Source organism: Myxocyprinus asiaticus, chromosome 9, assembly GCF_019703515.2.
Source record: "Myxocyprinus asiaticus isolate MX2 ecotype Aquarium Trade chromosome 9, UBuf_Myxa_2, whole genome shotgun sequence".
NCBI classification, from domain to species: domain Eukaryota; kingdom Metazoa; phylum Chordata; class Actinopteri; order Cypriniformes; family Catostomidae; genus Myxocyprinus; species Myxocyprinus asiaticus.
The window spans coordinates 22,050,106-22,065,695 of record NC_059352.1 but is presented as its reverse complement, the minus strand read 5'-3'; the positions used below and the strand labels follow the sequence as shown (position 1 = coordinate 22,065,695).

Below are 15,590 nucleotides of genomic sequence, written 5' to 3'. Positions count from 1 at the left end.
TTAGATTACATTAAAAAATGTAATCCAATAGATTACATTTCGATTTTAGTAACGTAATTTGTAATCAGTACCAGGTTACAATTTAGAAGTAATCTACCCAGCACTGTATATAGGACAACACATATTTGGTTATTTTTGCATAACTTCAACATGTTGCTAATGGCAGTCAAGTAAGGTTGACTCAAGGGATGCCTCATGGTAGCAGAGAGATGCGCCAAATTTGCATTACTGGAGCTGCACCCAGTCTCCAACGCTGTTCACATAATCTTTTGTTACCATCTAACTACGTGTATTTCACGAGTAGTTAAATCAATTTAAAAAATCCGCGCTGTATCGGTTTCAAGCTGTCTCATGGGTAAATCCTCCTGCTGAGGGCAATGTTATTATTACGCGGACAGGCAGAGCGCTCTGAGATCGATTAGCTCTTCTGTGCAGAAGTAGACAGGAACAAGCTAGATGGACTGGCAAAGTCGGAACGAGTGTGATTAAAAACACAAACAAAATACAGGATCAGAAAACACGACAACCTCCAAACTGTCAAATTGCATTGACAAGTGCTGCATCGTTGTCTTCGGTGAACTTATTGGGACTGACAAGGGATAAAAATGTAGGTGAATGTGGAAGTGTTTATTCGGTGGTTTGATATCGATAGGGAGCCATTTTACAACACTTTATTTCTGCACGGAATGCTAACTTAGCTTAGCTTAGCTCGCGCCGTGGCTAAAACAACATACATACTCGTTATATTGCACAGTCACTGGGCTATGCAGGTGTCTAATGACACCTAAAAGTATCTTTAGTCAAAAAAGCTCAACTTTAAACAATCAGCGTTGACTTTGTGGTTTATATACACATTGAATGGCCTACTATGCTAACTGCCGTTCTAGCGAGTGTTCAGTAAGTAGAAAGACAAATGCGTATTTACTTGTTTGGTATGTTTTCCGCCAATCATTAGCTACAGTTGACGCCAAAACTCTAAGCTGCATATATTAAATATTACTTTGCGATCATCATAAAGAACTTTCAAGTTTATTTTAGGTAATATCGTGCAGCTAACTCTATTGCTAGTTATAAGTTTCCTTTTAGTTTTTAACCAGTTTACATGTTATACTTTTAACAAATAACTTGGCTTATCTTACAGTAACGTGGCTAGATAATGCATGGCTGTGGACAATAATATTTCATATAAAACCTGACAGAGCTGATTAGTCATATTAAGAATGAAGTTAAGCAACAGACACTGATAAGAAGTCTAATCCAAACGACAAAACTAGCTGTCTTCAATGCCACTGACAGATTTTGCTTGAGTTTGCAGAAGTGTACAAATCTTTATTCTGTAAAGATAACTCTATTGCTCCATTACTGCTGCATGCATCAAAGCGGAGCACTAAAAACAAGTTACTACTAACTGAAAGAAGACATGAATTTGAGTTGTTGACTTTTTACATGAGTTTATTGCAGGTTGTTTTATTAGATCGTAAATGTGGGATCCGTTTTGGTAGCACATTTGTAACACATGATGGTAGTTGGTGTGTTGTCAATGTCAAACTTTTTATTTCAGCACCAGGTTGTTTAGCTCAGAAGTCAGTATTTGGGTAGTTATAACATGGTTTTAGGATCAGATTTATATGAATGTATAATGGGAAATGTTAATTTTCGGTGGTGTTACTGGCCACATAATATTTTCAAAATTATTTAACACCTTTTCATATTTTAATTTATTTATTTGTTGGTTAAATAGTTACATTCTGTTACTATGTAATACAAACTGCATGCAAAATAATGAAATGTTGTTCAAAAGTTTTAGATAAAGCAGTCTAAATCTTATCAGACTTGCAGGTCACTGCTTGCCATATGTCAGCTACCCATTTGCTTAAGTTGGCCTAAGTATTGGTATTGCTGTATGCCTGGAGATAATGATTTTTTTGTTCTAAAAGAATTCAAATGTGGCTATTTAATGATAAAATATTGTTTGTGTTTTTTTACATAGTTGGTCTGCTGATTAATTGTGAAGATCTGGAGGAAGAACAGCCTGTTGGATTTCTGCTCTGACTGCAAGGATTTTAAGAGACTGAGATCACCATACATACAATAATATAAACTGGAGTACAGCTGTTGTTTCACAGTTAATGTTCAAGGTTTCCTTGCACCTGGACGCTTTTGATTTGGTTGTGTTGAGTGGCTGTTAAATCACCAATGCACGTTACATTGTGTTTATCAACACCTCTGTTAAGAGTCTGTGCTCAAGTTATTCATCTGCGGAAGTCTTTTCTGATTTGATGAACTGGAAGTTTGGAAGTGTTGTTGGGGGTCAGATCATATTTCAATTTAATATTTTTGGTAGCTTGATGTGATATTGGTTCACCAGTCATTTTTCAGTTATGCGGAGCATGAGGTAAAGATGTCCATTTTTTCATTCATTATTTGGTTCGCTGAATCATCCAAAGTATGAACTGTTGAAGGCTAAAGCAGTTCTCATGACTTCATAACATAAAGCACTCTTAGCTATTGTGATGTGACAAATCAGCCCCCCAACCCCTTTCGCCCTGACGTAGCACCTTTGCTGTTTTGATGAGGTGAACATATTTAGATCGCCACTTTCCGCAAAACAGCATTGTGTGGTACAACCCCACCCTCCGTTTTTTTTTGTCGCTGTGTGTGTCTTCATATGAAAATGAGTTCATAAAGGGGCTTCGGAGTGTCAGAGCAGGCACGACGTGCTGCTACCACAAGCCCTCATAATAAGAGACTGATCAATCCAAGACTCAGAGTTCCATTTCAAAAGACATTGGATTCCTTCATTTGTACTCGGTCAGCCTGAATGCAAGCCGCCATCGTCGGTGAACTAAGGGTGTCCTGGAGAGTCACTCGGGCATTACTGATCAAACACATCCGCTACTCTTCCACAACTACACGCCAGTCACATTGATCAAGAACAACACGCCTCGCACCACCATCTCTTCCATCACCTTACAATTTCACCTTGCGTGGGGAGTTGACGAGTTCACCCTGCGTACGTTACGCTTCCATCTCCCTCACTGCACCATCCTGGAAACTGGAATTTGGTGAGTTTATCAGGAAACCGGGTTTACCCTGAGGCCACTGAGCCAGTGAAAAGTGCGTTGGTTGGGCCCTCTGCACAAACACAGACAAGGACAGGGCCATCGAACTACAGAGCCTTTGTCTCTGGGGTAAGGAGCCACATAATTTAGCTGGAATGCTTTTTGATGTTGTTTATATTGCATCCTGAATGAGTTACCTCTTTCTAATGAAACTTGAGATTTGTCATTAAGTATAAATACATTTTGTTAGAGAGTTTGTCATCTTGCAGTCTAAGTGGATACAGTAGACTATCAATCATATACCAAGGCCAAGAGATTACACAGAATTACAGAGTTTAGTGCTGTGTTTTAAACTTTGCAAAAATGTGCTACCTTGTCTTTTAGAAAAGATTTTAGAAATTAAATGCTGGGTTTGCATATATGGGAATGCATTTATGGGTGGTATTTGTAGTAGTTGGTTATAGTGATTCTAGTTGATTTGTTGTTGCTTGCACTGTTAGTTCAGGCCATGAGGTTTGATGCCTCCATCCACTGACGGGAGACACTGGACCTAAATGGCGCAGCATGACTTTGTTCCTGCCTGGCTTAACTTCTCCACGCCTCAGCCCGCCAAGGTATTGTAACAGATTGTTGTGATTTTGTATTGACTTTGTGCAAGTTTTTTTTTTATTATTATTCAGCACAGCATGGCTTAAATGCCTTTCTTATTTCTCTTGAGTTCAAAGCAAAATCATTCATTTCTAAAATAAACGTTTTAAAGCTGAAGCTGTCTGCAACGGCTAAATGCAGCTGAAAGATGTTTCATTTGTGTGTGTTTGTAATTTAGTCCCCTGCTGCCCCCCTTGAGAAGCATGGAGAGCACTTTCCCCGAGGAGACAGCCGGCCGGGGGTAAACCGCCGCAGACACAACTCCTCTGATGGCTTTTTCAACAATGACCCGCTCAGAGCCCCTGGAGGTAGGGGAACATGCAAATCTTTACTTCTCCACACATGCCACTTTTCCACTGACAGTGATGATGCCCTATCTGGAGCTATTCCACATGTTCCCATTGCACAAAAGGCAGCTCCAGACCAGAAAAAAAATCAGCTCTGCTTTGGCCCCTAAAACTAGCTGGTCTCTAATCAGGAACCGCTAACTTCAGAAGCCGGGTGGGGGTGGGATAATTTCTGAAGTGTTCGCACCAAGTAAAGTTTTTTTTAGAACTAGAAGTCTGGTAAAACTTATGCGAAACAAAACTAAATTGCACAAAAAAAGAATGCTTGCATTATAATCAATGAAACGTGTATTTTATTTTTTATATATTTAGCGGAAGTATGCAACTTTTCAGTGTAAAAATACTTTCTTCTATCCCATCTTAATACAATGGCAAGAGTATGTGGACTCTTTGGAATTAGCTGGTTTTCTGCATTAATTGGGCATAAAATGTGATCTCATCTTCATCAAAGTCACAAGTATAGACAAATACGATGTGGTTAAGCTAACAACACAAACTATTATAATCTTTCATGTCTTTATTGAACACATCGCATTAAACATTCACAGTGCTGTGGAAAAAGAAGTGAACCCTTGGATTTAACTGGTTGGTCGTCCTTTAGCAGCAGTAACCTCAAACAAGCATTTCCTGTGCAACGTTCAGAAGGAATTTTGGACCATTCTTCCTTGCAGAACTGCTTCAGCTCAGTCATATTCTTAGGATGTCTGGTGTGAACAGCTCTTTTGAGGTCATTCCACAGCATCTGTATTGGGTTAAGGTCTGTGCTCTGACTGGGTGACTCCAAAAGGTGGATTTTCTTTTTTTGAAGCCATTCTGTAGTGGATTTACTTTGATGTTTAGGGTCATTGTCCTGCTGCATCACCCAACTTCTACTCAGCTTCAGCTGGTGCACAGCCACCCTGATATTATCCTGTAGGATATCTTGATAAACTTGGGAATTCATTTATCCCTCGATGATTGCAAGCGTTCCAAGCCCCAAAGCAGCAGAGCAGCCCCAAATCATGATGCTCCCTCCACGGTACACAATTATGATGATGTTTTCAATAGGGATGTCCCGATACCATTTATTTGAGAACGAGTACGAGTACCAATACTTTCTTTCTGATACTCACCAACACCAAGTCCGATAACTTTTTTTTTTTTTCTGAACTCCATTTCAACAGATTATTTCAATTTTATCATCAAAATGGTGTTTAAATAAAGGAATTAATAAAAAACTTGAATCAAATGAAAATATAACAATTCATTTTTTCATTTTCAACATAATATTGTATTCTTTATCAAATAAAGAGCTTATATACAGAACCTCAAAGCACAAACCAAAATACAACATTGGAGTTATATTTCGTCAAATAAAGTACTGCATAACAGAGCATCATATATGTGAGAGATTGCTTAAATATAATACAAGTACCATTGATTTATTAATATTATTATTAGTAGTAGTAACAGTGGATATTACATAACTTTGTGATATATTTCTGTCATACTTTATTACATTTAAATTGAGCTTTTATTCTGAAGTGTTTTTGTGTGATGACAGTAGCTTTTCAATCTGAAAAAGACAGGGGCTACTTGACTCAACGTGATTATTAAACTGCAGATTGTTTACATAATGACATTCGTTCATCAGATGGTATCAGTTTTTGGTATCGGAGCATTTTTACGAGCACAAGTACGAGTACATGTGTGTGGTATCGGACCCAATTCCAATACCAGTATCGGTATCGGGACATCCCTAGTTTTCATCTTGGTATGCGGTGCTCTTTTTACGCCATATATAGTGCTGCGTGTTCTTCGAAAACAATTCAATCTTAGTTTCATTAGTCCAAAAAACATTTTCCCAGTAGCTTTGTGAAGTGTCAAGGTTGGAAAGCAGCGGTTTCCTTTGTGGTGTCCTGTCATGGACAACATGCCTGTTTAATGCTTTCTGTATGGTAGACTTATGAACAGAGATGTTAACCAGTTCCAATGATTCCTTCAAGTCTTTAGCTCTAGACTTCTTTTTAACCTTATTGAGCATTCTGCAGCATGCCCTTTGAGTCATCTTGGCTGGATGGCCACTTTTAGGGAGAGTAGCCACAGTACTAAATTGTCTCCATTTTGTCAATTTGTCACAACGTTGGATCGATGAATATTTGAATATTTCCAGTGTTATGCAAAGCAACAATTCTTGATCGTAGGTCTTCTGAGATCTCTTTTTTGCGAGGCATGGTCCACGTCAGCAGATGCTTCTTGTGAATAGCAAACTCAATGTTTGAGTGCTTTTTATAAGTCAAAGTGGCTCCAACACACACCTCTAATCTCGTTTCATTAATTTGATGTCAGGTTTGCCAACTGCTGACTCTAACTTTTGTTGACATTATTACGCTAGTGGTTCACATACTTTTCCAACCTAAACTGTGAATGTTTGAATGATGTATTCAATATGTACAAGAACTATACAATTAAAATATGTTCTCAGAACTCGTAGTCATAATGCAAGACTTATAAACTCATTTTTTAGTCCATCTAAAAAAAAAGTTGGTATTAACATATTTTTGAAAGTTGATTGATACATTTTATTTGCAATAACTTTTGATAGTTGCTTCAAAATCAAGTCGTAAAATCATAAAGACAGTAAAGTACTGTGGATGTTAAATATGTTTTTAAAACTTGCAGGACTCCTAAACAAAGACCACAATGCACTGTTTGTATGTGGGCAGGTTACAGTATGTAGTAACATAGTAAGTCAGGTCATTATTAGATTCTCAAGTCAGTGGAAAAGCAGGTCGCTTCTAAGATCAGTTCTCAGTTCCCCCGGCCAAACAAAGCTCAAAATGAACCAGCACCATTTTGATGGAAAAGGAGTAATAAAAGTTAGTTAACCTGTTTGTTCCAGTGCTTTTCACATGTTCTGTGTTTGTTTTCGCATCAGGTGATGGTTGGCAGCAGCCATCTCTGTTGAGGCATGACTCTGTAGACTCTGGTGTTGCAAAGGGCAGTCAGGGGGGATTGGGAGGTGGACCAGGGTGGAAGGAGACCCCCAGCTGGCATGGGGCGCAGAGGAGCCAGGATGGTCCTCACCACCACCATGCTCGGCATATCAAACGCGGTGGAGGCGAGAGGGACAGACAAGGGGGTCACCGACAGCGTAATGGAAACTTTCATCCACGCAAAGGTGGCCCATATCAGGACAGATATTCTGATGAGGAGCGCAACGACGACAAGCTCAAGTTTGTTGATGAGGATTTTGTAAGTGCTTTTTTTCCCCACTTTGGCTTAGGGCTGGGTAAGAATATTGATTTTCCAATTAATTGCAATCTTTATTTAAATGATACGATATTGATTCTTAAAATTCCAAGGTTGATATTTTAATCTATGCGGCAAACCTCTACAATGAAAGAGTAAATAACTCTCATAAGCGACCAGATTTTGCACTATGTGGCTAAAAATGTCTTTGATTAGCTACTGGATGGTACGTTTTCAGATTTCACTTGAAAGTGATTGATTAGTATATTGATCAGCACTGAGATCCTTTCACTGCATCTTGAGAGTAAAAGTTTGGTTTGACTCGTTCCATGTAATGTGTCTAAAGATGAGATGCACGCAATCCATTTGTCATTGGTTAAAAGTATAGTTACCCAAAAATTATCCTTGATGTATATGACTTTTTCTTCTGCAGAACACAAAGAAAGATTTTTAGAAGAATATCTCGGCTCTGTAGGTCCATACAATGCAAGTGAATGGTGACCAAAATTGTAAAGCTTCAAATAGCACATAAATGCAGCATAAAAGTAATATTACTTTTTCACTTTACATCTTGCCATTGCAGTCTCTTGGCACAACCATGATTTCAAGCTCGATTGCACTTCCTAGCACTTGACACATGCGCAGTGTGCTAGATGGTGCTGTAGGAAGTGAAATCATGATCGCCAAGAACACTTCTGTCAAGGTGTACAGTCAAAAAGGAATTACATTTTGGTCTGTTCTCACTCAGAACCAACTGGATTGCTTCAGAAGACATTGACTAAACCACTGGTTTACTTTTATGCTTTATGTTCTCTTTGGAGTTCTGGTCACCATTCACTTGCATTGCATAGACTACAGAGCTGAGATATTCTTTAAAAAAAAAAAAAAACCTTTGTGTTCATCAGCACAAAGAAAGTCATACACATCTGGGATGGCATGAGGGTGAGTAAATGATGAGAGAATTTTCATTTTTTTATGTACTCTTTAAAGTCTCTTTTAATACCCTTTTTTACAGTCAAAAACAACAAAAATAGAAACTTTTATTTCTAATCACACTTGGTACGGATGCAGTAAAGAAGGCATGCGACTCCAATTGCTTCTAGTTGTCTTCCAAAACACTTCTGTGAAATGCTCGCTGAACTGCCACTTTTCTTAAAAAGACAGTACCATTTTAGCACGTGTTCTACATATCAATGTAAAAACTTGTAAATAGTACAAATTATGAATATGAACAGTAATAAAATTCTAACTTAGATATGCTATACTTGGATCACTTATACTTGAAAACTAATGATAAAATAATATTTTTGTAATGTTCTAAGTTAGAAGGTCCCCTGTATAATTAACAGCATTAGCTGTTACATAACTGAAACATCATTGAAATATACCCAAATGAATCGAATCAAGAGCTTGTGTGTCTTAATCGAATCGGGAAATCTGTTTCGATACCCAGCCCTACTGTGGCTTGCCTACTTCTGTAGTTAGATCACACCCCTACAAGGCACAAGTTAAATTACTGTTGTTACAGCGGTTTAGTTCTGTCATACTTTACCTGCCATTCATGCATTGACTGCATACTGAATTTGAGCTCATGCTTTCTATGTTCATGCAAATTTCAGCCCTCCTTGAACCCAGAGACAACTGGAAAGCCAGCAAATCAGCCTCGTGCTGTCGGGACTCCAGCAGGAGTATGGGGTAAAGATGCTTTATTGAGTCACCTTGTTCCAGTTATGTAGAATTAATCTGTTGTCTTATCTTAATATTGGTTTGATTAAAAAAAATAAAAATTTTTTGACAAGTGCAGTATTTTTTCCTGTGTTTAAGTATTTCTTATTGAAACAGGAAGTTTGGTTGGGAGATATTGAAGGGTTCATCCCAATTTCTTTTGTTTGTTGTAGTTTTGTTTTTTTATAAAACAAATGAGCTTTTGGTAACGTCATAGCCATAAACCATGATTTGGTACTTGTCAGTCCATTGCAGATAGTATTAGGGGGGAGGGACAGTCTCATTCTAGAGTAAAATCCTGGGTATACTTTGTGTAATCAAATAACAAATGACTGTGACTTCATTTAGAACAAAATCTGGCTTAAAAAAATTTGTTTTTGAGTACGTTTTGGTGGTTAAACAGCTCGCCAGCACAAACATCTTTGCATTAGAATCAAAGTCATTACAAAATTTAAATGACAGATGGTAACCGGTCCATATTATGGCAGCGTATAGCATGTTAGCACATTAGCGTCATAAATGCACATTGTAAAAATGACAAATGACACATTATATACCGCATATACACTCACTGAGCACTTTATTAGGAACACTATGGTCTTAAAAAAAAAAAGTGCCCGACATGGTCTTCTGCTGTTGTGGCCCATCCGCCTTAAGGTTCGATATGTTGTGCATTCTGAGATGCTATTCTGCTCACTACAATTGTATGTAGTTGTTATCTGAGCTACTTTAGCCTTTCTGTCAGCTCAAACCAGTCTGGCCATTCTCCGACCTCTACCATCAACAAGGCATTTCCATTCGCAGAACTGCCGCTCACTGGATGTTTTTTTTTGTGTGTGTGTGTGTGTGTTGTTTTTGGCACCATTCTGAGTAAATTCTAGAGACTGTTGTGTGTGAAAATCCCAGGTAATCAGTAGTTACAGAAATACTCAAACCAGCCCGTCTGGCACCAACAATCATGCCATGGTCAAAATAACTGAGATCACATTTTTTCCCCATTCTGATGGTTGATGTGAACATTGACTAAAGCTCCTGACCTTTATCTGAATTATTTTATGTATTGCACAGCTGCCACACAATTGGCTGTTTAGATAATTGCATGAATAAGTAGATGTACAGGTGTTCCTAATAAAGTGCTCAGTGAGTGTATAATACCGTACTTTAAATCATCATAGAGTGGTTAAAACAGAATCTAGTGGGCCACCTGGTTGAGAATCACTATTCTAGTGTGTATATATGATTGAACAAAAATATGTGTAGTGCAGGCTGAGTCATCAATATCTTGTTCTGCTTTCCCGGAGAAGACTGTACATTTTAAATGTATATACTGTATATGCTTAAAGTACATTTTCAGTGAGTATCCTAGCTTATAGTTGACCTCAATAAATAAAGTAAAAAATCATCCTTTAATATTTAATGGCTTTTAAAACCAGCTTCCAGTGGGTGGTTGTCCTGTGCATTGCACATTAATCTAAATGTCTCCCTCCATTACAGAGAACCCTCCTAGTGCTAAGCAAGCTATGTCTAAAATGCTGGTCATTAAGAAAGTGTCTAAGGAGGACCCCAGTGCTGCATTCTCGGCTGGCTTTGCCAGTGCTGGCCCTCTACCCGCCAATGGTTCTAAAGTCCCCATCACTGGACCCAGTGTCTACAAGAATCTGGTGCCCAAACCTGCCACTGCCCCCACCAAGGTACTGCGTTTTAAGCAAGTGTGTCTAAAAATAGTACTTGTGTGAATTACTTGGAGCACCCACTTAATGGATCACATCGCTTTGTTAGTCATTTTTCCTTTTATGTTGAAGGCCATATGTTTTTTTAAATGTTAGGTTCCTTTGAAGAGCCAGAAGATTCTTACTCATAAACTTTTTGTTACTAAAAGTAATTATTAGGGCACTTGTGTAACAGACAGTGAAATAATTTTTCCTTTTATAAATAACATTTTTCTTTCCCTTTGTAGTCTGGCCCATGGAAACCCAATGGAAGGGAAACTAAAGTGGGTTTGCATTTTTCTGGACGGGATTCGGCCTTCACCAGTCCCGTTTCTGTGACCAAACCTCTGACGCCCGTCAGTGCACCTGCCCATGGCACCTCTAAAGAGGTAAAGTATGATGGGTCAGCCATGGAAGCAATGTCATTCTACAAGCTCTACATTATTTGGCTATTTACAAAACACCCAACCAGATGGTCATTGATTAAATATGCAATATAAACGAATGGATGTTTTTATTTGAAACTTTCAGATGTTGTTGTTTTCTTCTCGGCTCTTCAGTAATCTCCTTTGAATGTGTCTATCCAAAGCAGAATATCAATAAGTAATATGTTGCCTGCCCAGCATTTTCTTTTGTTGTATTTATATTTCCCTCTCTTCTCACTCCAAAGCTACCCTCCAGCACCACCCCTCCCATAGACATAACCCCCTCACGGCTAAAGCTGATGCGGCGCAGCACAGACCGTAAGAGTGAGTTCCTGCGTGGACTAAAGGATGAGAGAAACGGGGATGTGAGTGGGTGCCACAGCCCAGGAGCCCCAACAGAGGTGCTAATGAATTCAGCTCTGATCAGTTGTCTATGAGTGGTTACTGTTCTTCATGACCACTGATAAATAGAATGGCTCATAGCTATGTCTGAATGAATGTGATGTATTGGTTATTGCTTCATTTGAATTGTTGTTTAGTTGTAAGCACATTACTCAACAGTGTATGCTTTTTGATAGGTAAACACTGTTGGTAAAACATTCTTGCTGAAGCCATTGTTTGTGGGTTATCCTTGTGTTTAGGGAGAGGGAAGTACCCCTGAACCAAAAGAATTTGGAGAAAGTCATGAAAATGGCATCTCCCACTCTCTCAGTGACTCAGACACAGAGCACTTGTCCAGCTCTCTGGAGGCTGAACACAGGTCAGAGTGACCACATATAGACACCCATTAACCCACTGGTAACACTTTACAATAAGGTTCCATTCATTAGCATTAGATATTGCATTGGGAATCATGAACTAACAATGAACAATATATTTCTTTACTGCATTTTTAAATCTTTGTTCATGTTAGTTAATAAAAAATAGTGCATAGCGCATTAACTAATGTTAACATATACAACTTTCGATTTTAAAAATGTATTACTATATGTTGAAATTAATAAATGCTGTAAAAGTATTTTTCAATGTTCATTCATGTTAAATAATGTTTGCAAATGTAAATTATTGTAAAGTGTTACCAACCCATTGTCTACCAGCAGACACATACACACAAACAGTCATCCAGCAACGCATAGGACAGTGTCCCTTATCAACATACTCACTGACACACTCTGTGATTTTCTGTGTCAGGCTGCTGAAGGCCATGGGTTGGCAGGAATACCCAGAAAATGATGAAAATTTCCAACCCCTCACTGAGGATGAACTCAAAGAGTTTCAAGCTAAAACTGAACAGGTATGGGTCACACATGTACTTGTAAAAGTAAATAAATGCGTTTAGTTTCCATCTACGGTTTTTTTTTTTTCCTCCAAGAATGTAAAGATATTTAACCTTAAAGGAGTAGTTCACCCAAAAATGACAATTCTGTCATAATTTACTCACCCTCGTGTTGTTTCAACACAAAAGACTTGGAATATGACGCTCAAGTCCCATGGACTACTTTCGACATTTGTAGTGAGATCAATTAATTTTTCTCTTTCACTGACTTTATTGTGTGTTTTGTGTCAGATGAAGAAGATTGGTCTGGGACGTAATGGTATGCTCTTAAAGCCACGTAGTGGGGCCCTGCTACCCTGGAGGAACACCCCTGGCCTGGAAGAGGGCTCCGAGTCTGAGACGAGCAGTAGCAGCCAGACCTCCGATGATGATGATTCCTAATGATGATGATACCTAATGTGGCTTTAAACTCCCCTCCCCCATTTCCAATTCACTCTTAATCTGTCTCTCCATCTCACCCATTTATTTAAAAAAAAAAAAAAAAAGAGAGAGAGAGAAAGGCTTCTTTTCATGGACAAGGAACATCAGTCATATCCCAGTTGGAGAGGAAGAGAAAAAACATTCACTTGTCACCTCGTAGGCAGTGTCTTTCTATTTGATTCCCCCCTCTCTTTCCTTGTCTGTATTTTGTTCTTTATCCTGAACTAGAAATGTCAAAGAAAGCCACACACCCTCCACCAGATCTTTTTTTTGTTTTGCTTGGGGAAAAGACTAATTCATAATAACACAAATTATAACCGTGATTAAACGTGAAATATGACATCATCTGAATGTTCTATAAAATGGCTTTGACACCTTTCTAAAAGTTTTTTTTCCTTTTCGCGAAAACAATTCGTAGCATTAGTGTTAAGATGAAACAATCATTGTGAGCCGCTGACAGCGACATTGCTCCTGGTCCCTCATAGAAATGAACTGAAGCCAGTCATCCCTGCAGCAAGGAAGAACTAAAGCAACATTAAATGTTTAATGTTTATTAAATGGACTGTCACCATCAGTCTGGCAGCTAGAACATCAGTCCATTTCTGGCTCCAGTTCCGCCAAACTCTGATTTCCAGTTTTCATTCTACTGTATCAAAATCAAACAAATATACCTGATTTAATTTTGTCTGCCAAGTGAGCGAACACATGTGAGCGTACCTTAAAGGATGTGTTAAAGTTAGATTTGAAACCTAGCTTAAGAAAGAGTTCGTCAGGAGCTGGCTTTTGAATTAAGGTCATGTTTGGATGGAATGGTCTAATGTTTTACATGTGAAGTTATGGGAAACATGTTCAATTCACTGAGGCTGGATTCTGTTTAGGAAAAAATGTTTAAAAAATCATAAACAGACTGTCTAGTTTTTTCCCCCTGAATAACTTAAAGCAGTTTGATTTGAACCATATTGAAATCCAGAATTTTTCAGAGTGACTATAAAAAGCATTCTCATGCTTTTCATGCTGGCATAATTAATGCTGTGGCATTTATTTTCCAAAGCTTTACAGTCGATGCATGTAGATAATAAGGGATATACAATAAACGCAAAAAAGATTTAAAGAATTTATTAAATCACAAAACCCTAATAAAATCTACCCAATGGAATAGAAATGCATTAAAAATGATTGGGCTTATGTTTACAATGCAGGAATTGACCCAAGTTATCCAAGATTTGTAATTACTGTGAAATTTGTTTGAGCGATTCAGTAAGATGGCTTGCACGCTTTGTTCTGCTATGTTGGTCTTTAAACAGTTTGTTGTGAAGAAATCTTGACGCCGAGTTCTATCCCTGCTGCTGGCAGTGATCCATCTTTAAAAGTTCTTTATTTCATGAGGGACTGCTGGTGTAAATTGTGCATCTCCTTTTTGTTTTTTGTTTTTGTTTTTTTGTACCTTGTTTTTCTCTGATAGGGTATAAAAATGGCTTTTTCACAGATTTAAGTTTCTTTTTTTTAATTTTGGTACAGCTGTAAAAATTCCCACATAAATAGTTTGTTTTTCTTTTGTTTGCATTATATTGTTTCCGCAGCCTTGATATTCAGGGTGGATTGTAAAAAATATAAGAATAAAAATTGTGAGTTTTGGAAGATTAAGATTATTTTGATAACATTATTTACAGATTTGAGAAGATAAAAAGGTGTCATGTATGGGTTTATCTGTATGAGACGAAGCAGACATAAACTGCATCATAAAGAAAAAGAACAGAGAAAAAATTGTAATAAATATTTTGCATCAGTTTGCCAAACATGTCCAGCCTTTCGTTTTCTGCTGAAAGACTTTTTGAAACCTACGTTTTCTTAATGTTTTAACAAGACCAATGGTAATGTTCTGAATATGCATGTAAAAGATAAAGAAAATAATAATAATAAAAATTAAACCCTTTAAGCTTGGATGGGCCACCGGTGGGAAAATCATCAATATATTAACAACTGCAGTCTTGACTAAAACAAAATAGGTATTGTTTGAAAGCTTAGAAGCTGTACTTTCCAATACATGCAGGCATTATAACCAAAACTGAACAAATGTTTTGACATTTGCAGACAAATCAGAAGTGTTCCGTTTTGATAAAAAAATGTTTTTTGGATATTCTCCCCTTTTCTCCCCAATTTGGCATGCCCAATTCCCAATGCACTCTAGGTCCTCATGGTGGTGTAGTGACTCACCTCAATCAGGGTGGTGGAGGACGAATCTCAGTTGCATCTGAGACCATCAATCCATGCATTGCATCACGTGGCTTGTTAAGCGCGTTATCGCGGAGACCTAGCACGTGTGGAAGCTTCACGCTATTCTACGTGGCGTCCACACACAACTCACCACGCACCCCACTGAGAGTGAGAACCACATTATAGCGACCACGAGGAGGTTAACCCAACGTGACTCTACCCACCCTAGCAACCAGGCCAATTGGTTGCTTAGGAGGCCTGATTGGATTCACTCAGCATGTCCTGGATTTGAACTCACGACTCCAGGTGTGGTAGTCAGCATCTTTACTTGTTGAGCAACCCAGGCCACCCCCCCCCCCCCCCTCCGTTTTGATCATTTATTTAAAAAAAAATGGCACTGTACATATTTTTGAAATAAATAAAAACATCAAACTGATCATATAGCTTTGTCAAATGTTGTTGGAAAGCTTTCA

The 15,590-nt window shown here is 38.2% G+C and overlaps 1 protein-coding gene across 1 annotated transcript; it reads left to right on the top strand.

Moving 5' to 3' along the window:
- The first annotated feature begins 322 nt into the window (after positions 1-322).
- Positions 323-14,844, top strand: gpbp1l1 (GC-rich promoter binding protein 1-like 1). The gene is made up of 12 exons (XM_051707788.1): positions 323-607; positions 1,991-3,191; positions 3,563-3,676; positions 3,889-4,018; positions 6,975-7,291; positions 8,908-8,983; positions 10,508-10,704; positions 10,971-11,111; positions 11,393-11,548; positions 11,789-11,907; positions 12,339-12,441; positions 12,715-14,844. Exons 3-12 carry the CDS (start codon positions 3,617-3,619, stop codon positions 12,862-12,864), a joined length of 1,449 nt encoding a protein of 482 aa, XP_051563748.1. The 5' UTR covers positions 323-607; positions 1,991-3,191; positions 3,563-3,616; the 3' UTR covers positions 12,865-14,844.
- The last annotated feature ends 746 nt before the right edge of the window (positions 14,845-15,590 follow it).